The sequence below is a fragment of the Macaca thibetana genome, chromosome 14 (genome assembly GCF_024542745.1).
Source record: "Macaca thibetana thibetana isolate TM-01 chromosome 14, ASM2454274v1, whole genome shotgun sequence".
Lineage (NCBI taxonomy): Eukaryota > Metazoa > Chordata > Mammalia > Primates > Cercopithecidae > Macaca > Macaca thibetana.
Window position 1 is genome coordinate 103,721,157 of NC_065591.1, and position 21,673 is coordinate 103,742,829.

At 46.9% G+C, this 21,673-nt stretch overlaps 4 protein-coding genes across 12 annotated transcripts in view; 3 read left to right on the forward strand and 1 right to left on the reverse strand.

Annotated features, from left to right (window-relative positions):
* Positions 1 to 1,156: 1,156 nt before the first annotated feature.
* Positions 1,157 to 15,784, reverse strand: CRYAB (crystallin alpha B). 5 transcript variants are annotated; one of them, XM_050757758.1, is made up of 4 exons: positions 15,746 to 15,784; positions 4,057 to 4,455; positions 2,853 to 2,975; positions 1,157 to 1,501 (listed from the first exon to the last, which is right to left on the reverse strand). In XM_050757758.1, the coding sequence occupies exons 2-4, from the start codon at positions 4,255 to 4,257 to the stop codon at positions 1,298 to 1,300; spliced, it is 528 nt and encodes a 175-aa protein (XP_050613715.1). In that variant the 5' UTR covers positions 4,258 to 4,455; positions 15,746 to 15,784; the 3' UTR covers positions 1,157 to 1,297. The 5 variants fall into 5 exon arrangements, with proteins under 5 accessions (XP_050613715.1, XP_050613714.1, XP_050613716.1 ...); XM_050757757.1 differs by lacking the exon at positions 15,746 to 15,784 and adding an exon at positions 5,638 to 5,865; XM_050757759.1 differs by lacking the exon at positions 15,746 to 15,784 and adding an exon at positions 5,267 to 5,330.
* HSPB2 (heat shock protein family B (small) member 2) lies at positions 5,327 to 6,616 on the forward strand. The gene is made up of 2 exons (XM_050757753.1): positions 5,327 to 5,456; positions 5,964 to 6,616. Exons 1-2 carry the CDS (start codon positions 5,363 to 5,365, stop codon positions 6,416 to 6,418), a joined length of 549 nt encoding a protein of 182 aa, XP_050613710.1. The 5' UTR covers positions 5,327 to 5,362; the 3' UTR covers positions 6,419 to 6,616.
* Positions 10,223 to 18,913, forward strand: C14H11orf52 (chromosome 14 C11orf52 homolog). 4 transcript variants are annotated; one of them, XM_050757770.1, is made up of 5 exons: positions 10,223 to 10,717; positions 11,223 to 11,549; positions 16,365 to 16,402; positions 17,705 to 17,766; positions 18,004 to 18,913. In XM_050757770.1, the coding sequence occupies exons 2-5, from the start codon at positions 11,518 to 11,520 to the stop codon at positions 18,241 to 18,243; spliced, it is 372 nt and encodes a 123-aa protein (XP_050613727.1). In that variant the 5' UTR covers positions 10,223 to 10,717; positions 11,223 to 11,517; the 3' UTR covers positions 18,244 to 18,913. The 4 variants fall into 4 exon arrangements, with proteins under 4 accessions (XP_050613727.1, XP_050613726.1, XP_050613728.1 ...); XM_050757769.1 differs by having other exon boundaries at positions 11,240 to 11,549; XM_050757771.1 differs by having other exon boundaries at positions 11,348 to 11,549.
* A 284-nt stretch (positions 18,914 to 19,197) lies between these two features.
* DIXDC1 (DIX domain containing 1) overlaps positions 19,198 to 21,673 on the forward strand; it is a 101,423-nt gene continuing 98,947 nt past the window's right edge. For both annotated transcript variants that reach the window (XM_050757698.1, XM_050757700.1), the window contains exon 1: positions 19,198 to 19,427. The gene's annotated coding sequence lies outside the window, so the exon portion shown is untranslated. The remainder of the gene's footprint in view (positions 19,428 to 21,673) is intronic.

Sequence of the window (21,673 nt, forward strand, 5' to 3'; positions counted from 1 at the left end):
AATCAGAAATTAGCTGGAAGCTGCTGAAGAAAAAATAAAAGTTGTCAATAAACATTTATACCAGATCACCTACAGCAGTCCTGTTTATCAAGTGAATCAGAAGTTTTATCCAGACCCACAGAAATGAAATGGAGGGTTGTTTTTTCTTTTGGGGGGGATTTTTTTGCATAGTGGTATGTCTTTAAGCTAAATAATAGAACCACTTATTGATTGGTTATTAATTGTAATTCTAAAAGTTAACTATTATGTGGTAGGTCATTGAATTGGATATTTCCTGGCCTTAGGTTAGTAGGTGTTTGCTCGATAATTTAGACCAGGGGTCCCAACCCCTAGGCCATGGACTGGTACTGGCCTGTGGCCTATTAGGAAATAGGCTGCACAGTAGGAGGTGAGTGAAGCTGAGCTCCTCCTCCTGTCAGATCAGTGGTGGCATTACATTCTCATATAAGCATGAATCCTATTGTGAACTGCACACGTGAGAGATCTAGCTTGTGTACTCCTTATGAGAATCTAATGCTTGAATCATCCCGAAACCATCCCCTGCTCCCCCGGGGCCACGGGAAAAATTGTCTTCCACAAAACCAGTCCCTGCTGCCAAAAAGGTTGGGGGCCACTGATTTAGCCTATACCTCAGAGCTTCTTAGGTGATAATCACCCAAGTCCTGCTTATTGCCCTTGTAAATCAGCTTAAGGCAATACTTATCAATAGGAAAACGTCAAACAATATTAGGGTCACCATGTCTTCCCTGATGATGTAATTAATTTTAGAGATGCAGTAAGGCCTTTTATGTAGCATTATCCAGAGTTCATTCAGATGTGTTCCAGTCCTTTAAACTGAGGGCTAAAATCAAAGAGGGCAGAGACAGAGTAACTAATATTCCTTGAACTCTGCCAGGGGCTTTTCCTGCTTCTTCTCCTTAATTTACTTCCTATAATAGCTCTGTACAACTCAGTAACCCATGTTATAAATGGAAAACCTGAAGACCAGAAAGGTTAAGCAACTTGCCTAAATTTATATCATTAGTAAATGGTGGAGCCAGTCATTCTGACTCTAAAATCCTTGGAGCCCTCTAAATCATAATGCAATCATAAATAGATCTGTGGTATCCGTACATTTATTTAAAAGTGTGTGGAATATTCAAACACAAGACAGTTATCTGTTGCTGAATGATATTTTATTAGCTTGATAATTTGGGCCTGCCCTTAGCATTAATAAGCTTCAGCACTAGTCACAAGACTTTCATTCACTGGCGGGTAAACTTTCTTGTTTTAAAAAATGCAATTCAAGAAAGGGCATCTATTTCTTGGGGGCTGCGGTGACAGCAGGCTTCTCTTCACGGGTGATGGGAATGGTGCGCTCAGGGCCAGAGACCTGTTTCCTTGGTCCATTCACAGTGAGGACCCCATCAGATGACAGGGATGAAGTAATGGTGAGAGGGTCCACATCAGCTGGGACCCGGTATTTCCTGTGGAACTCCCTGGAGATGAAACCATGTTCATCCTAACCCAAAAGAATGAGGAAAGAGGCAGAGAGATAAGAATATGAACTACTATCACCTGCCCAGAACTCAGGCATCCTGATTTCCCCTTAGGTGAGACCAAATGCCATGACAACATAGGAAAAATAAACAGTGCTTTGTTTCAGGGTTGTGGCTAAGATGAAGTTACCTAGGTAGTCACTCCTACCAGTGAGAATCTGAGAAGTCTGAAACAGTACAACACTTCATTGTTTTTCAAACCCTGAGGCATAGATATGTTTAGGAGTATTTCCCAAAGGTTTAGATAATGTTGACTGGGCCTACAGAATTTGGAATCTCATTTAGAATCTGAGTCCCTGAGGAAGCCCTGAAATTGTCCTGATTCTTCAGGAATGTCCCAGAAGGTTCCAGAACAATAGGACTGCTGCTGGGGAAAAAAAAAAAAAAAAAAAAAAAAAGACTCCATCCAAGGAGACTATGACCCAAACCTAAATCATATGAGCAAAATTGAAACAGCCTGAGGACATTACTAAGGACAAACTGTACTGGTTGACGCACAGGTTCTGAGCTATCGCTGAGCTATCGTTAATTGGTGAGAAGGAATTTTAAAGCCCTCTTACAAAGTCATGAAAAGCTGTTCCATTCGTCAGAATTCCCCCAAAGAGTAGATGACCTTAACCCGTATGCCTGCTGACTCTCAAGCATGTAGCCAAACAGGCTCTCATTAACTGATTTCTGCATGGGCTATAGGGGATTAAAGACTGAGCACAGCTCTGAAATTTAGACAAACCAAGTAGTTCAGCATTAAGATGGGCTAAAGAAGAGACATGGATTCTTGCACAGCTAACAGAGAATTCACAACTCAAGTGCCTTTAGGGTACCTGTAGTTAATGTAATTATGCAAAGCAACTAGGTGTCTGACAGCCCTATACCTAAATCAGTGGTCCTCAACCTTAACTGTAGATTAGAATTACCTTAAAAAATGTTGATGCCCTGGGTCCCACCCCTAAAAATTCTGATTTAATTGGTCTGGAGTATGCCTGAGCATTAGGTTTTTTGAAAGTTCCCCTGGTGATTCTAATGTGGCCAAGATTCAGAACCTCTGGCTAAGATGGGGCATCAACATCCCATCATCCCATCTAAGGCGATCAAATCAAACAAAGACCACATCTCTGGCCATAACAACAGTAACAACAGCAATAGGTCTATCCCTAACTTAGTCTTCTAGACATTGATTTGTAACCCCTGATCTAGACTATTATAGCTTGGGACTGGAATGTAGCCAGCCTCCAAAGCTGATAGCACTACCTGGACTATTACAGTATACACTGAATGAATGAGCAGAAAACAAAAACAAAAAACCAAGCTACATACCTGGCGCTCTTCATGTTTGCCATGCACCTCAATCACATCTCCCAACACCTTAACTTTGAGTTCCTCTGGGGAGAAGTGCTTCACATCCAGGTTGACAGAGAACCTGTCCTTCTCCAGGCGCATCTAGAAATAGCAAGGTAAGGGAATGGGACGGGAGAAAGATGGCGAAAGTACTCATTATACTGGTGTTGTCTTATTCTGCAGAGTTGCTTTCTGTCCAGGTAATTCATCCTTCTCTTTTCTGCTTTAAAATATCCCCTTTTTAAATAAACATGGCTCTCTGCTTCAGGGAGCCACCACAGTGATACCTAAGGCTCATGGTGATCAGACCCAAACTTTATTTACAGGGACAGAGAAGAAGACAGATCACCCAGGGGACCAGTCGCAAGGATGGGTGCAGGCCTGGCATCTGCTGCCTCTCTGGCTCCAATGCCTGGCTTTGTGGTTTGTCTGTGAGACAAAGGCCTCTTCTTCTGGCTCAGGTATCTTTGCCAGTTTTCCACCCACCCAATCTGGAATGTTCTGCTGGTCCTGCTTGTCCTTCCAAAGCCCTTGCCCACTCATCTCCTGTTTACTCACACTCGAATATTTTTAAACCAGAGCGTTATCTGTGACAGCTTCTGTCAACCTTATATGTTCACCCTGTTCTCTCACCCTCTTAGGACGAGTGGGGGTCCCTATATTGTTTCCTCATAAGGCTTGGTTGGACCCAGGCCAATGCCCTGTCACAGCCCTGAGAAACCCAGAAAATCACAGAAGAGGGAATAAAAAGGCAGAAAATGCCCATGAGGGTGAACAGCTCAGGCAGGGTGAGGCAGGGCTCTCTCCTGGCTCTGACACCTGAGATGGTAAAATTGGTCAAGAGTCCGTGGTGTTAGAAGAGATGAGCAAAGGAGTTTGAAGGCAGCTCTTTCCCTGCAGATTGTTATGAACCAAACCAGAAAGGGGTACCCTGCAGAGAAGTTAGGGGATGGAGGATGAACTTGACAGTGCATGAAAAAAATGTAATAAATGGGATACAGAGGACCATCAAGTAGAAACAGGTGACGGGGGAGGGAGGAACTAGCAACCTCCTCATTTTTCTTCACATTTGGATACACATGTGCCTAAAATGGTTTAGGCAGGAAAGGAGAGGAAAATGGATGGAGAAGTTTACAGGAGGTTCCAGTAAGGACTCTCCCATTCTAGCAGTGGGGAGACTCACCTCTGAGAGTCCAGTGTCAAACCAGCTGGGTGCCCGCAGGAAGGAGGGTGGCCGAAGGTAGAAGGGGCTCAGGGAAGTAGACGTTGGGAAAAGATCAGACTCCAACAGGTGCTCTCCGAAGAACTGGTCAAAGAGGCGGCTGGGGGAGTGGAAAGGAAAGAAGGGGCGGCGGATCCAGGGGTGGTGGATGGCGATGTCCATGGTGGCTAGGTGAGTGTGGGGGGTCAGCTGGCTGGTCGGCTCCTTCAGCTGCAGCTACAGCCAGCCCCTTATATATGCAGTCTTGTGAAGCTTCTGGAATGGTGATGTCAGGGGTTTTATTATCCTAGCTCACCGCCGGTTCATGGAGACTTGTGATCGGGGATTTGGCAGTGTGACACATACCCAGTACTCACTGAGCTAAGAAAAGAGAAACACAAACACGTCTGAGCCGGCCAGTGACTTGTCATGGTCTTGTTTCACTAGCTTTCTGTACACACCCAGTGGCACCCACCCCCACCCCAGTTCTCTGAAGCTGGTACAGAGTCAGGAATCCCAAGCAGGCACGCGGGCGGGTGGGGGGGCAGGCGGTGGAGTGTGCCCCTCCTCCTCCTCCTCTTCAGTCCTGAATGCCAGGGGAATCAGGCCAGCAACTATCTTGGGCCTGGGCAGGGACTGGAATCTTCCTAGGCTGGGCCCCAGGGACATTAACTCTTTGTGAGTCCTTGGAAGAGAGCAGTGATGGTCAACATGTCAGTACCAGCCATCTGCCTCCTGCCCTGGGTTGACCTGGGTTTAGGAGAGGACTCCGACATCTGGGCAGAAAGACCCCACTCCCTGAAAAAAAGAGCAGAAAGATTTCTTGCATCTTTCATCCTATGTGGCTCTCAGAACATTAAATCCAGGAGTGCTTTAGGAATTGGGTGCACAGTGCCGGCCTCCAAGGAGGAGAAAATGAGGTGTGGAAACGTGCAAACCGTTTGTGAGGGTCTCAGCGAGGCCTCTTCATGCCCCAGGCACCACCAGCTCCCCCTTCTCAGCTCGTTCCTAACCAGGACCCTCAGCTGTCCTCTCAGGCCCCCTGCGACAGCTGAAGAGTGTGCGGGGGAGGGGACTAGGGGTCCAGGCGGCGCTGGTCACACCCTCGTTGCTCTCACTCAGGGCCCCCACTCCCCGCCCCTCCCCCCCAGAGGCTCGGCACTATTTTGGGTGGTGTCGACCCCGCCCCCACCTCCTATCGAGCCCTGGCTCTCCGGGCAGCTGGAGGGGTCGCGCTGCGCCTGTTGGGGCTGCACCTCGGACCAGGGCTCCCGCTGCATCTGCAGCCATGTCGGGCCGCTCAGTGCCACATGCCCACCCAGCCACCGCTGAGTACGAATTTGCCAACCCGAGCCGCCTGGGTGAGCAGCGCTTCGGAGAAGGTATGGCACAGATGCCACCCCCTTGCCTCCCACCCCCACCCCCTGAAATTCTGGGCTGACCTCCCAACGTTACTGGCCTCCACCCCACTCTGGGCTTAACTGATCTCCTGGGACCAGCCACCCCCCACCCCAGACTCCCTCTCATCCCCTCCAAGCAGAGCTCTTTCCCATTCCTGCTGACCTCAAGACACACTTGGTGCTTGCAGTGCTGCTACCTGCCCTTTGCCCGCCTGGGTGTGCCTCCTTGTCCCCCTTCTATCAACCAGGCCATTTGGTGCCTCCTCCTCCCCCCGCTTCTCCTCCTCCTCCTCCCTTTCCTTTCCGTTCTCTTTCCCCTCTTCCCAGCTGCCTTCTCCTCCTAGCTACTGTGTGGCCTCCTTCCCGTTCCCCACTCCTCCTGACTCCCCTCTTGCTCTTCCCAATCCCTCCTCTCCAGATTTCCCATTTCGCCCCTGTGCCAGCCTCATCCTCCCTCATCCTGCCTCTTGCGTTCTCTCTGCCCCTTAGGCCTCCTTCCAGAAGAGATCCTGACCCCCACACTCTACCATGGCTACTATGTCCGGCCTCGGGCCGCCCCAGCTGGGGAGGGCAGCAGGGCAGGGGCCTCCGAGCTTAGGCTCAGTGAGGGCAAGTTCCAGGCATTTCTGGATGTGAGCCACTTTACCCCAGACGAGGTGACTGTGAGGACTGTGGATAACCTGCTGGAGGTGTCTGCCCGGCACCCCCAGCGCCTGGACCGCCACGGCTTCGTGTCCCGAGAGTTCTGCCGCACCTATGTCCTGCCTGCTGATGTCGACCCCTGGCGGGTCCGAGCTGCTCTCTCCCATGATGGCATCTTAAACCTGGAAGCGCCTCGGGGTGGCCGACATTTGGACACAGAGGTCAATGAGGTCTACATCTCCCTGCTCCCTGCGCCTCCTGATCCAGAGGAAGAGGAGGAGGCAGCCATAGTTGAGCCCTGATTGCCACAGACCCAGCACCCAGCAAATCCCTCTCTACCTCCCATGGTGATATGGGCAGCTGCCCACCACTCCAGAGGTAGCAGCGTCCTTGGGGGAAAGGAAAGGTGCATGGTCTACAATGTATGGTTTGGTCCCATGGGACGTGTCATAGCCTTGGTTTAGTTTTGGGTGGAGCCGAATAAACCCAAATCTCAGGGCCTTGTTTGTGCTGCTCCCTATTCTGTGGCCGGCAAGCTGGGATGGGGAGGGAGGGAGGCGGTCACAGCCAGCTAGACAAAAAGTTCCTCAGTTTGATGTGCCTAACGTCATAGGACCCTGAGCTCGCACTTGGATACTGAGATCACACCCGGAAGCTGACGCTGGCTCCAGATCAAATTCCTAGCCGTGATTTTCTCACAATGCAACAAAAGAGAGAGTGATCCTGGGAGAGAAAAGGGATATGCCATCCAAACAGCCCAGAGGGCACTGTCTGAGCTGGTGATTAGAGACACAAAAACAAGGGTCTCCAGACTGTCTGGCCCGTTTTGGGTAGGGGCTGGGAAAATGGTTTTTGGCTGATGAGAGTTGCCTAAAGCCCTGGAGTAAATACTTTGTTTTCATGTACTAAGGTCTGTCCACTGAAATGGTCACTGATTTTGAGAGCCCGAGTATGCATACACAGGGGCACAGACACAAAGCCTCTCCAATGATCATGGAACCCCATTACCTTCCCGTCCTCTGGGGGTATGGTGTATTCAGAAAAGCCTGAGGGTCTGTCCCCTCAGTTATTCTCTGCAATCAAGAGAACATCCAGCTAGGTGATTTGGGGGAGGTGTCCAAAACGACCTTCCTGCCTCCGAATACATATTTTATTAGGCTGTGGTAGATACCTACAATTCTTCCATTAAAGTAGTTGTTTCTTGGCTGGGTGCAGCAGCTCACACCTGTAATCCCAGTACTTTGGGAGGCCGAGGCAGGAGGATCACTTGAGCCCAAGAGTAAGAGACCAGTCTGGGCAACAGAGTGAAACCTTTGTCTTTACAAAAAAATAAAAATTAGCCAGACATGGTGGTGCATGCCTGTAGTCCCAGCTACTTGGGAGGCTAAGGTGGGAGGATGAGCTAGGGAGGTTGAAGCTGCAGTGAGCTGAGATTGCACCACTGCACTCCAGCCTGGGTGACACAGTGAGACCCTGCCTCAAAAAAATTAAATTGAATTAAATTAAGTGGTTGTTTCTTAACTTTTGGGAGTTATAGACCCTTCTGAAAATCTGACAAAAGCTATAGCTGCTCTTACCAGAAAAATACATATGCTCCCAAATTTGGCAATACAATTTGAATAGGTTCCCACAACTCTTCAGACCCATTCATACATCCTTCTTAGGGATCTGTGGACCTCCAGGATAACAGAACTCACTTGAGGAATTCAACTTCTGGTTGAAAGATTGCTGTCTATTAAAAATGAAAGCATGCCCCAGAGAAATAACATTTGATATATTTAATTGTTCATTCATTCATTCAATAAATATTTATCAAACCTCATGTAATACACCATGGGGAATATATATTGTAAATATAAAAACTATTAGCTTTTATTGTCAACTTTCCGGAATCTAGTTGAGAAGAAAAATAATAAGAAAAGGATTCCACTTAGACTTCAACCAGAATAACTTCACATTGATATGTTTTGTAACTGAGCTTTATTTAAGGGAAAGGGTTTCTCAGCTATAAAAAATTTGAAAACTTCTGATTTAGTCCAAATCCCCACTCCATTCAAATTCTTTTAAAGTTATTAATCAACTTATTCTGGGACATTCTGAATGACAGACAACTTAGAACTTCCCACGGTAGCCTGTTCCATGTTCTTTCTTTTCTTTTTTAGATAGGGTCTCATTCTGTTGCTCAGGCTGGAGTGCAGTGGCCATGCCTCACTGCAGCTCACTGCAGCCTCAACCTCCCGTGCTCCTCATGGCTCACTGCAGCCTCAACCTCCCGTGCTCAAGCAATCCTCCTGCCTCAGCCTCCTGAGTAGCTGGGACAACAGGTGTGTGCCACCACGCCTGGCAAATTTTTTACTTTTTCTAGAGACGAGATCTCGCTTTGTTGTCCAGGCTGGTCTTGAACTCCTGGACTCAAGCAGTCCTCTAGCCTTGGCCTGCCACAGTGCTGGGATTACAGGCATGAGCCACTGTACCTGGCCCTCCATTTTCTTTTTGGTCTTAACTGACTTAACCGTTATAAATTCCTTTGATTTTGTTGAATCAAAATCTGCATTTCAGTAACTTCTCTGAAAAACAAATGCAATGGTTTTTTCACTTGAAAATCCTTCCGATATTTAAAGATAACCATCCTGTCTTCCTGAGGCTTCCCTTTCCCAGCTAAACATGCCTAGGTCTTTTTTTTTTTTTTTTTTTTTTTTTTTTTTTTTTGAGGCAAGGTCTCTCTCTGTCACCCAGGCTGTGTGTGCAGTGGTGTCATCTCCCCTCACTGCAACCTCCTCCTCCCTGGCTCAAGCAATCCTCTCACCACAACACCGGGCTAATTTTTTGTATTGTTTTGTAGAGACTGGGTTTCGCCATGTTGCCCAGGCTAGTCTTGAACTTCTGGCCTCAAGCAATCTGCCCACCTCGGCCTCCCAACATGTTGGGGTTACAGGCGTGAGCCACGACACCTGGCCATGCCTTGTTCCTTCAACCATATCATATAGCACTTTCCACATCACATATTACCCATTAACTTTATTTTGAACATACTGCCTTTTGATAACGTAGCTTGAATTTCAACATCTAGGCCTAAAATTGTTATTCCAGTCATGGATTGACTGGTACAGACTTCAGTGGAATAATCAATATCCTTGTTTATCACTTCAGGCTTCTATTAATGCTGCTTTAGGCATATCAGGTTTTCTGGCTACCACAATGCTCTATTGCTCTATGGATTTCTTTGGAGTTTCTGGTCATCTAAAAATCCCTTAGGTGATTTCCTTTTCTTCTACTTCTTCTTTTTTTTTTTTTTTTTTAGAGACAGTCTCACTCTGTCGCCCAGGCTGAAGTGCAGTGGCGTGATCACAGCTCACTGCACCCTCAACTTCTCTTGCTCAATCCTCCCACCTCGCCTTCTGAGTAGCTGGGACTACAGGCACACATCACCACACCTGGCTAATTTTTCAGTTTTTATACTTTGTAGAGATGATGGGTTGTTGCTATATTGCCCAGGCTGATTTTGAACTCTTGGGCTCAAGTGATCCTCTTGCCTCAGTCTCCCAAAGCAGTGGGATTACAGGCATGAGCCAAGCCACTGTGTAAACCCAGCTGCTTAGGTGCTTTTTAAAATATTACAGAAGGGGTGGCTAAAAAGGAACCAGATTATGGGGGGCTTTGAGTGCTAGGCTAAGCAGTTTGAACGGTATCCTGTAGGTGATAGGAAATCATTAATGGCTTTTGAACTGGGAGGAGAAGGAGTGGGTAACAGGATGAAAAGGATACAGTTAATGGTAGAGTAGAATACAGAATGGATTGCACGGAAGAAGCATGGCCATGAAATAGTGCAATGATTAGGGCACACGAAAAGACAGTAAGATGTGGGAACCAGGCGTGGTGGGAGGGTCAGTTGAGGCCAGAACTTCAGGACCAGCAGGGGCAACATAGCAAGACCCTATCTTGGCCAGGTGTGGTGCCTCACACCTGTAATCCCAGAACTTTGGGAGGCTGAGATGGGAGGATTGCTTGAGGCCAGGAGTTCGAGACCAGCCTGGTCCACATAACAAGACCCCATCTCACATTAGTTAAAAAAAAAAAAAAAAAAGGCCCTGCCTCTAAAAAGATTTTTTTTTCTTTTAATTAGCTAGGCCACAGTGGTGTGAACCTGTAGTCCCAGCTACTCGAGAGGCTGAGGGGCGAGAATCTCTTGAGCCTAGGAGTTTGAGGTTGCAGTGAGCTAGCAACTCAACTCCAGCCTGGGTGACAGACTGAGACCCTCTTTAAAAATTAAAGAAAGAAAGAAAATAATATGCTTTGTAATAATAACAACAACAATACCTAACTCTTACTGAGCATGTCCCATATGCCAGGCCCTGCACTACAGCTTTATTTTTCACCACAATCCTGTAAGATTGTCACTCTTACCCATGTTTCATAAGAGGAGTTCAAAGTCTAGGGTATTCTCTGTGGAGTGCAGAGCTGAGTGGTGGGCCCTGAACATCCACTTAAAGGACACACAAATAACCAGGCATCCGAGGAAAACACTAACAATGGGGTGAGAGAACTGAAGACAAGAATAATGGGTTTCAATGGATTCTCCTAGAGCCCATATTTTCTAACTGGTGAGTGTGGGGTGAGTCAAACTTTGCGTTACTGGAAGGAGAAGCAGAGTTGAGGGGTAAGTGGAGAATCAGTAGCTCTGAATTGTGGATAGGGAAGTGAGTGGTTAAGAAGTGCTGAGGCCATCCCGATCATAGAATCATCTGATTTTATACCAGAAAGGGGATTAGATTCAGTTTTTTAATTTCACAGCCCTGGAAACTTAGACCCTATAAAGGTTAAGTGATTTGCCCACATAGATTTCAAAGATCTAGGGAGACTATCTGAGGAACTCATTTTCCCAAACTTAAGTTTCCAACAGACTTCAGTATCCCAATCCAGATTCTGGACAAAGATAATGAGAAACTGGTACCAATTGCCACGAAAGTGAAACTCAGTTAAACCAGAGTGGTGCTGAGCAAACTATTACATTAGGCACTCATCTATTATAGAGGATATATTTCAAAGACAGAGGGATGTAATGGAGAAGCATTTCCTAAGGAAACCGAGAGCCCTTTTCTATCTCAGGTTTCTTTTTATTGAAGCTTGAAGCTCAAGTTCATGGCTTCATCAAAAAACGCTTCAAATCCTGAAGTTGAGATAGCTCTCACCTGGAGCCCGTGTGTTGTTCTATCCTTTGCCTGGGAACACAGTCACCTGGGAATCATTCCAGCAGGTGGCTTCCAAAGTCCAACCTGCTAGGTTGAAATCTGACACTGACACAGACTCCGGGAGCTGCGGCGGAAAGCTCAACCAGGAACCCGGAAATGCACAAGCCTCTTGATGCATAAAAACAGCTGGGCTCCCTTGGAGACAGCGCGCCATGGGAAACCGGGTCTGCTGCGGAGGAAGCTGGTGAGTAGGGTGGAAGGGCAGAGGGGAACATCTATCTCTATTGGTGGATGTAGAGCCCCCCGAAAATCAGAGCACCTGGAGATAATTGTCTGCCAGCCTCCCACTGCCACCTTCCTTTGCCTGGTACCTCCTTGTTCCAACACCAGAGCTGCACCTCCTTTCAGGAGACCTTAGAAAACAGAGCCAAGTGGCCGGGCGCGGTGGCTCACGCCTGTAATCCCAACACTTTGGGAGGCCAAGGCAGGCAGATCACCTGAGGCCAGGAGTTTGAGACCAGCCTGACCAACATGGAGAAACTCTGTCTCTACTAAAAATACAAAAAAAATTAGCCGGGCATGGTGGCACATGCCTGTAATTCCAGCTACTCGGGAGGCTGAGGCAGGAGAATCGCTTGAACCCAGGAGGCAGAGATTGCAGTGAGCTGAGATCACACCACTGCACTCCAGCCTGGGAAATGAGAGCAAAACTCCGTCTAAAAAAAAAAAATTAGGCCGGGCGCGGTGGCTCAAGCCTGTAATCCCAGCACTTTGGGAGGCCGAGATGGGCAGATCACGAGGTCAGGAGATCGAGACCATCCTGGCTAACACGGTGAAACTCCGTCTCTACTAAAAAATACAAAAAAACTAGCCGGGCGAGGTGACAGGCACCTGTAGTCCCAACTACTCGGGAGGCTGAGGCCGGAGAATGGCGTAAACCCGGGAGGCGGAGCACTCCAACCTGGGCGACAGAGTGAGACTCCGTCTCAAAAAAAAAAAAAAAAAAAAAAAAAAAAATTAGCTAGGTGTGGTGGTGCACGCTTGTAATCCCAGGTACTTGGGAGGCTGAGGCAGGATGATCATCTGAGCCCTGGGGGTCGAGGCTGCAATGAACCATGATCACACCACTGCTCTCCAGTCTGGGTGACAGAGAGACCCTGCCTCAAAAATGAAAATAAAAATAAAAGGGCAGAAGTAGGAAAAAGAAGAATATCCATGGGATATCTGAGTATGACTTTCACACTTATTTACTATGTGACCATAGGTAGTAAGTCCCTTAATTTCTCTGTATTCATCCTCATATATAAAATATAGATAATACATCCTACATTGTGTAGATCACAGGCTTATTTTGAAGAGCAAAGGATATACTGTATGTTAGAACCTTGTAATAAATTATCTGTGGCCCTGTTACTGTTCTTTCCCAGAATTTTAATCACTGCCATGCCATAAATTCCTGGTCCTGGTTTTATCCTGTCTACTGCCTTCCATGCTTGGGGCAGATCTTGAGAATGTCATGTTATAAATAAAGCATCATTTTATTTAGATAGACAAGTGAAGTGCATTGGAAAACACATAGGTTTTGTAGTAGTACATTGGATTCAAGTCCTGCCCTACTACTCATTCATTTATCCATTCATTTATTAAACAATGTTTATTGGACATGTACTACAGGCACAGTGATAGACACAGAAGACACAGTAATAAAAGGACATTTGGTCCCTGCCTTGTTGAGTAAGAAATACCCTGAAGGTCCAACATTTGGTAACTGTCTAAATACATGGCATATCCAATTAATGGAAAATATGTAGCCACTTCATAAAGAATGTTGGAAGAACACCTAACATCATGGAAAATTTTACTCTTTATTAAGTTAGTAAAAAAGGGCATTAGTTGACCCATCTGTAAAATGGGAACAAAAATATGTGTTTCCTGGAATGTCAGGATTGACAAAATAAAGCACCCTTTAAACTCTGAGATGCCTTATAGACACAGGACATCCAGAAGCACAGAAAAGCTTCCAGAGAAGGGGATGTAACAGCTTCTTTTATTCTGTCTCTTCCCAAGTGTTGGTATTCTTTTTTCATTACTGGTTAGTTCTCTGATGGTGATAGTCATTAGTGGTCAACTTTTACTGATGCTTATTATATGCTAGGAACCATGCTAAGTATTTTATATTTCCTGTTTTATTTAATCCTTACAATAATACCATGAGGTCTGAATTCTATTATCACACTCATTTTTTTTTTTTTTTTTTTGAAACAGAGTCTAGCTTTATCGCCCAGTCTGGAGTGCAGTGACACAATCTTAGCTCACTGCAACCTTAGCCTCCCAGGTTTAAGCGATTCTTGTGCCTCAGTCTCCCTAGTAGCTGGGATTACAGGCGCGCCACCACGCCCAGCTAATTTTTGTATTTTTAGTAGAGACGGGGTTTCACCTGTTGGCCAGGCTGGTCTTGAACTCCTGACCTCAAATGATCGCTCGCCTTGGTTTCCCAAAGTGTTGGCATTACAGGCGTGAGCCACCTCACCCGGCCTATCATACTCATTTTATTAATAAGAAAACAGAAGCCCAGAGAGGTTAAAAATTTGCTGAAGGTCTCACAGCTAGTCTGACCTCATCAGTCTGACTCCAGAGCCCATTCTAGAGACACTATACCAAACAGTCCAACCAAAATCTTTTTTTCCTCTTAAAATACTAGTAGGATTGAATAAAACTTTGTTCTCGGCCGGGCGCGGTGGCTCAAGCCTGTAATCCCAGCACTTTGGGAGGCCAAGACGGGTGGATCACGAGGTCAGGAGATCGAGACCATCCTGGTGAACACAGTGAAACCCCGTCTCTACTAAAACTACAAAAAAACTAGCCGGGCGAGGTGGCGGGCGCCTGTAGTCCCAGCTACTCGGGAGGCTGAGGCAGGAGAATGGCGTGAACCCGGGAGGCGGAGCTTGCAGTGAGCCGAGATCCGGCCACTGCACTCCAGCCTGGGCGACAGAGCGAGACTCCGTCTCAAAAAAAAAAAAAAAAAAAAAAAAAAAAAAAAAAAAAAAAAAACTTTGTTCTCTATTTTTTGTTATCTCAATAAACCTCCAGAGGCTTAAAGATATTATGGCAATTGAAGATATTTTTATTTTAAAATATTCTTTGTTGTTGTTTCTGATTACAAAGGTAATAATCATTCATCGCAGAAAATTTAACTTCTGCAAAGAGCAGAAAATAAAAAGCAGCCATAAACATAAGCACCCAGAGATGATGGGAACATTTTAGTGTATTTCCATATATTTTTTAAATGTGCACAGTTTTTATTCCAAAACATATCTTTTTACTAACTTAATAAAGAGTAAAATTTTCCATGATGTTCGGGTCCTTCCAACATTCTTTATGACATGGCTACATATATTCCATTAATTGGATATGCCATTTATTTATTCAGTTACCAAATCATGGACCTTCAGAGTATTTCCTATTTTTTGCAATTTAAATAATGTTATAATGAATATCCATATTTGTACATGTATAATTATTTCTTAGGATATGGAATTGCTACATCAGAGGGCATACACATTTATGTTTAAGGCTTTTTATACTTATTGCCAGTTGCATTCTAGGAGGATTGCACAAATTTTTATTCCTATTACTACTGTAGAAGAGTGCCCACTTAGTATCCTTAAATCTAAAAATAAAATCTCATCACCTGTGAATCTAAATGAATATTCACTCCATTTGGGTTGTGTCCCAGCATTGCACAATATCTAACTTGAGAAGAGGCTCTGTTCACTAACATTGGATAGCCCTAGTCTATGTATTTTAGGATTAATATTTTCTCTATCCATTTAAATAAAAATAAGTAGGTAAAGAGTAGTAACAAGTGGTAAAGAATTAGAAGATTATCTTGTTCTTAGGATAAGGCTGACTGAGCAGCAGTAACATAAAGCAAGAGCTGAAGTGGCAGAAGAAGTAGAAAAACACAGAAGTAGTTTTTCTTCTGAACCACCTGTAGAGTTTGGCTGGAGACTCAACTGCTGTCAACTGAGCAAGCTGTAGCAAAACCAAAAGTCACATCAAAACAGAAACCTTTGTCAAATGTGTGTGGAAAAATCCTGACTTTTTTCCCCACAGTAGTCCTCATGATTTGGACGTCAGTCTTCTCTCTCTCACCCTCACCAATTAGCAAAGAAGGAAACTTCCCAGGAGATGAGAGATCAGACAGACAAACAGGGTTGGCTCTGGCAAGAGTTGGAAATATACTAGCAAGAAAGCAAGAAAAAGAATCCGGAGTAAGCCCCAAACTATTTAGCCTATTTCCTCAAACAGTGTTGTCTCTCTGGCATCAAACAGTTAACAATCACGTAGACACACGGGCGCCACTGGGGACCCTAGGGGCTCAGAAATAAATATAAGAGGCCTGCCCTACAGTGAGGGCAGGATAGCTGAGTCACTCACCAAATGCAGTGCTCCCTGTTCTGTAGACAAAGTTCTCTAAAGGATGCTAAAGGTTAAACATCTCTCACTTTCTCTGTTAATTAAAAACAAGGACAAGGAAGCAGGGAGGGAGGTCACTTGTTAAGAAAGGGCCCTAAGGGGTTGTAATTAGTTAGCCCTGGTTGTGGCAGCTTCCAGGGCTCCCAGAATAAAAGTCCCAGATTGGCAAAGACCCCAGGGAAAAAAAAAGCACTGAAGAAGAGGCAAGAGGGTCTCTGGATCCAAGAATATTCCATCATTTGGCAGGTTTCCCTCACCCTCTGCTGGGAATTAGCCTGTTAGACAATCCCAGAATAGCTCTCAAGCCAGATACATCCCTGGCATGTAGTGCCTGGTTGCCTGAGGCTGTATTTTGGGTCTGGTTATGTCAGTTGTACTACTCCACCTTCCAGAACCATCCATGTGGGAGAGGTGTGGTACCCTTGACTAATGCTTTGAACCTGGCTCAGGGTGAATCTTTGTTAGAGGGAGGTAGGGGAAGGTCATCAGAATGTTAAGGAGACCACAGAGCAAATGATGATGGAGGGAGGGCAGAGGCCAGGGCTTCTTGCACATGGGTGATCTGTTTTTCCTATCACAGGAGCTGCCCATCAACTTTCCAGAAGAAAAAGAAAACAGGTAACTTTGGGGCTGGGGGAAGAATCTGGGGGAGGCAAATTAGAGAAGGCAATAGAACTGCCATCTTTGGAAAGGGCAGAAGGGTAGAAAAGGAATGAAGGGATAAAGGGAGACGGCACACCAAAGAGAAAAGAGAATCCAGGTTGCTGCGCTGAAGACTAGCTCTGAACCTCTGGATCTTATTCTTTCCATTATTTCAGAGTGGCAGGGTTGGTTGCTCATTCTTTCATTCATCTAGCAAATACTTACTCAGCACTTATACTGTATGTGAGGACCTGTGTGGGTCCCAAGGAGGCAGAGAGGCACAAGAGGAAAGACACACGATCTCAGCTCTGGAAGAGCTGAAAATCAAATTTAAGAGATAAATTCATATAAACAAACAGTTGTAATATCATCTACTGGTGCTATAACCGATGTGCACTCATGCTGTGGGAGAATGAGAGAAGACACTGATGTCAAAATGTCAAAGAAATAATAGCAAAGGACTGGGCATAGTGGCTCAACGTCTGTAATCCCAGCACTTTGGGAGGCCAAGGGGGGCAGATCACTTTAGGTCAGGAGTTTGGGACCAGCCTGGCCAACATGGTGAAACCCCATCTCTACTAAAAAGAGAAAAATTAGTGGGGCATGGTGGTGTGTGCCTGTAGTACCAGCTACTTGGGAGGCCGAGGCACGAGAATTGCTTGAACCCGGGAGGTGGAGGTTGCAGTGAGTCGAGATCATGCCACTGCACTCCAGCCTAGGCAACAGAGCGAGACTCTGTCTCTAAATAAATAAATAAAAGCAAAGTTCATAAGTCAGCAGAGGAGGGAGAAGATGGTGTTTTAGGCAGATAAATCAGCTCATGAAAAAAAAAGAAAAGAGAGACTGACTTGATTCAAAGTGACTGATTGGTGTAGCTAAGCACTTACCATCTTGCATTGTAAGTCTGTTTACTTATTTTTATTTATTTGTCTTTCCTAGCAGGCTGTAAGCCCCCTGAGGTAGAGGAAACAGCTTACTCATCCTTCTACCACCAGAACATGGCACAGAGCCTGGCACATAATGGGTTCTCATGTTGAACTGTGTTAGGGGCTAGTGAAAAATGAGGATGGAAGATAATATGGCCAGATTGTGAAAGGGCCAGATTGTAAACCCTGCTAAGGAGTTTGGATTTAGGACTAGTAGACATGAAAGAAGTGAGAATGGAGGCAGGGAGATTAGACGGAAGCCTGCCGTGATAGTTTAATAGTGAGTTGAAAAGGCAGTCTCAACAGAGACAGGGAAGAGAGAATGAATTTAAGTTGGATTTCTTCCCCTCAGGAAGCCAAGCAAGACGGACACTGAAGCCACAGCCACGACAGCTGCAGCAGAATGGCCCAAAGGTAATGACAGGCCTCTGTCCCCTCTCCGGGGCTGCTCGGACATGGGATCCCAGTAGCCAGCTCTTTTGCCCTGCAACAGACACATTTCAGTCACCTGTAGAATTTGCTGGCTCTGTCTGTCCTCCTCTGCCCCTCAAAGGAGCAAAGCGAAGGGACATCAGTCGACCTGCCCCTGCATTGGAGGTGAGGGGCAAAACCAAGCCATGAATCTCCCTTAATGCTATCCATTCCTCGCAGGGCCATGAAACAACAGGACACACGTATGAGCGGGTGTTACAGCAGCAAGGGTCTCAAGAGAGGAGTCCAGGCCTCATGTGGGAAGACAGCAACTTACATTATGCTGACATTCAAGTGTGCAGCCGTCCCCATTCCTGGGAAGCGAAACAAGTGCATTTAGAAGACGCTACAGAGTATGCGACCCTTCGCTTCCCCCAGGCCACACCTCGCTATGACAGCAAGAACGGGACCCTGGTGTGAGCCTTGGGGAGGAAGGCCCAGTCCATCGTTAACCACTACTCCTGTGGGGGAGAATCTACAGCTTTGGGGAATTGGGTGGCAACCCAGGGATGTTGGCCACGTTTTAAGCTTAAAGAACTCCAAAGCCCCAGGAATTGTGAGCGTCCCAGTTTCTCCCCTGGCCTCTTACTTGCCACTGTTAGGTTGGAGTTATAGTTGGTTTAGCTATGAGTGGATAGCTAAACTTAGGTAGCCACATGAGGTTAGGTGGAGTGTGCAGGGAGGTAGGTCTTCGACCTCACCATTGTTGCTCCTGCTCTTGAAAAGTGCAGAAAGAGCAGGTTAAAAGTTAGCCTATAAGCACGTGGGCTGATCTTGTCGGACTTTAATTAATGGTATCCTTTTTCACACACCTTAAACTCCAAAGCTGAAGGGGAGGTGCTCTGGAAAAGCATTCTGAGCTTTTACATTCAGACACCAGGGCTGGCTTGGGCTGAGTCAGGCTCCAGACCTTAACACACAAATGGGGGAGGGGGCTGAGGCGTGGAGGAAGCGCTCTCCAACCATGGGCCTACAGAACCTCAAGACACTGATAACCGACAGCACAGCGAGGCCCGGAAACTTCCCTCGGAGGGACTGTTGGCTCTCGCAGGTGCGGGGCCGCTAGGATCAATAAATGGCCTGAGAAACATGCCTGGCGTGTTTTCTGGGGCGGGGCCCCAAGGCTCCTCGCGAGGACAGCGCATCCCGCCCAGTTTTAAGGGCGGTTCGAAAGTCCAGCCAGTAGAGAGGCCTTCCGGCCCCACCCCCAGGCCGCGGTTGGAGGCGGAGCTGGAGACGGGTGGGGTTTGGGAATAACAGGGGGCGGGCTACCATTGGCAGAGGGCGCAGTTCCCTTGAGGTCCATGCCGGGATTGGTTGTTGTCGGGGCTCCTGGGAGGCGGGTCCGGAACGGCAGTGGGAGGATCTGGGTCCGGGGGCGCGGGGGCGGTCAGGACCTGCAGGAGGCGGGATCCGGCGGGCCGGAGGCGGGACCAAGGCCGACAGGGGCTGGCTCGGGCTGGCTGGAGGCGGGCGGGGCCTGTGGCCGGCCTCCGCATCACCATGGCAGCGGGAATGCCGCGGCAAAGCCAGAGCAGGGGCAGGCCCAGCCCAGGAGGGCTGGGGACAGAAATGCTGAACCAGACGGACCCATAATTTAAGAGGTAGGTGCTGAAAGGTGGCGGGTAACAAAAATATTACCCAAGTTGATCATCCACATCGAAACTGGGGACACGCGGAGGTGGCGAGGTTGAAGCGGGTAGGAGGAGGCTAAAATTTCAAAGACCAAACCCACTCTCAGCCTTGTACATTCTTAGTGTGCAGTTTCCTGCTTCAGACTTTCAGAGCTTGGAGAGGAGGGGTAACGCACTCCCCTTTCTCAGTCTGTTCTCCGTTCTCCCCAAATACCGCTGTCTCTCTGCTGGTCCCTAAGAGGGATGATTAAAGACTGGTAGAGTACTGAAAATGAAATTGTAGCACACGCACACACAAAAGTTGGCAATGATAGTATCGGCCTGGCGCGGTGGCTCACGCCTGTAATCCCAGCACTTTGGGAGGCTAAGGCGGGCGGATCACCTGAGGTCTGGAGTTCGAGACCAGCCTGGCCAACATAGTGAAACCTCGTCTCCACTAAAAATACAAAAATTAGCCAGGCATGGTGGCACGGGCCTGTAATCCCAGCTACTCAGGCGGCTGAGGCAGGAGAATCGCTTGAACCGGGGAGGCGGAGGTTGCAGTGAGCCGAGATCTCGCCACTGCACTCCAGCCTGGGGGACAGAGCAAGACTCCATCTCAAAAAAAAAAAAAAAAAAAAAAAAAAAAATAGTATTAGCTCCATAAAGTGTGAGAATTTAAAGTACTTGCAACAAGTACATAGTTTGTAGTCAAATGTTGGCTGCCATTATATCATTACCATTATCACTTTTTCCTGGCCTGTTGTCTGGCAAAGAGTCAATGCAGGCAGATTCAGAAAAGGTGGGTTGGAGGGCTGCCCCCACCACTAATTGGTGGAGAAACTCTGTAGCCTATTTTCTATATATTAAATGAAGGTGGCCAGGCGCGGTGGCTCACGCCTGTAATCCCAGCACTTTGGGAGTCTGAGGCGGGCGGATCACCTGAGGTCAGGAGTTGGAGACCACCCTGGCCAACAATGAGAAACCTTGTCTCTACTAAAAATGCAAAATTTAATGGCCATACCGCCCTGAAAAGCGCTCGATCTCTTTTGATCTTGGAAGCTAAACAGGGTCGGGCCGGGTTAGTACTGGCGGGGCGGGGTGGCTCATGTCTATAATCCTAGCACTTTGGGAGGCCGAGGTGGGTGGATCACCTGAGGTCAGGAGCTTGAAACCAGCATGTCCAACACATGGCGAAACCCTGTCTCTACTAAAAATACAAAAAATTAGCCAGGCGTGGTGGCTGACGCCTGTAATCCCAGCTACTCTGGGGGCTGAGGCAGGAGAATCGCTTGTACCGATAGGTGGAGGCTGCAGTGAGCTGAGATCGCGCCACTGCACTCCAGCCTGGGCTGCAAAGCGAGACTCCATCTCAAAAAAGTTTAAAAAAAAAAAATTAACCTGTTTTCAGAGATTATTTACTGCAAAGGTCAAATAAGATGATGTAGATGATAGTACTTTGTAAGCTTAAAGTGCAATATACACATTTCTGCCTTAGAATTATACATGCCGGGCCAGGCGCGGTGGCTCACGCCTGTAATCCTAGCACTTTAGGAGGCCAAGGCAGGCGAATCACCCAAGGTCAGGAGTTGGAGACCAGTCTGGCCAACATGGTGAAACCCCATCTCTACTAAAAAATTACCAAAACTTAGCCGGGTGTGGTGGCACGTGCCTGAGGTTCCAGCTGCTTGGGAGGCTGAGGCAGGAGAATTGCTTGAACCTGGGAGGTGGAGGTTACAGTGAGCTGAGCTTGTGCCACCGCACTCCAACCTGGGCGACAGAGCAAGACTGTCTCAAAAAAAAAAAAAAAAAAAAAAAAAATTATACATGTTGTCTCTCTGGGTTAAAACTCAGTTTCTGAGGATAGAGGGAAGTAAATGCCAGTAGCAGAGCTTCCAGTATTTCTTCTGATTATCTTCAGAATATTTCCTGTGGTCCTTGACTGATAAATATAGGAAGAAGGGAAAATGCATTGTTGCTTGACTAATGATAGGGGAGTATTACTCTTCACTTTATTACTATTAATACCTAAACAACTAGGTTTAGAAATGCCACTGGGTTAGCTGGGTGTGGTGGTGCACATCTGTGGTCCTAGATACTTGGGAGGCTGAGGTGGGAGGATCTCTTGAGCCCAGGAGTTAAAGGCTGCAGTGAGTTATGACAGCGCCAGTGCACTCCAGCCTGAGTGCCGGAGCAAGACCTTATCTCTCTAAAAAAAAAAAAAAAAATTTTTCAAA

Coding starts and splice junctions, on each gene's coding strand:
- CRYAB (XM_050757758.1), bottom strand. CDS start 4,257: ATGGACATCGCCATCCACCACCCCTGGATCCGCCGCCCCTTCTTTCCT. Junction 2,976..4,056: donor TTGACACTGGACTCTCAGAG/GTGAGTCTCCCC, acceptor TGCTATTTCTAG/ATGCGCCTGGAGAAGGACAG. Junction 1,502..2,852: donor GCAAACATGAAGAGCGCCAG/GTATGTAGCTTG, acceptor CTTTTGGGTTAG/GATGAACATGGTTTCATCTC.
- HSPB2 (XM_050757753.1), top strand. CDS start 5,363: ATGTCGGGCCGCTCAGTGCCACATGCCCACCCAGCCACCGCTGAGTAC. Junction 5,457..5,963: donor TGAGCAGCGCTTCGGAGAAG/GTATGGCACAGA, acceptor TCTGCCCCTTAG/GCCTCCTTCCAGAAGAGATC.
- C14H11orf52 (XM_050757768.1), top strand. CDS start 11,518: ATGGGAAACCGGGTCTGCTGCGGAGGAAGCTG. Junction 11,550..16,364: donor GTCTGCTGCGGAGGAAGCTG/GTGAGTAGGGTG, acceptor TTCCTATCACAG/GAGCTGCCCATCAACTTTCC. Junction 17,767..18,003: donor TGCAGCAGAATGGCCCAAAG/GTAATGACAGGC, acceptor CATTCCTCGCAG/GGCCATGAAACAACAGGACA.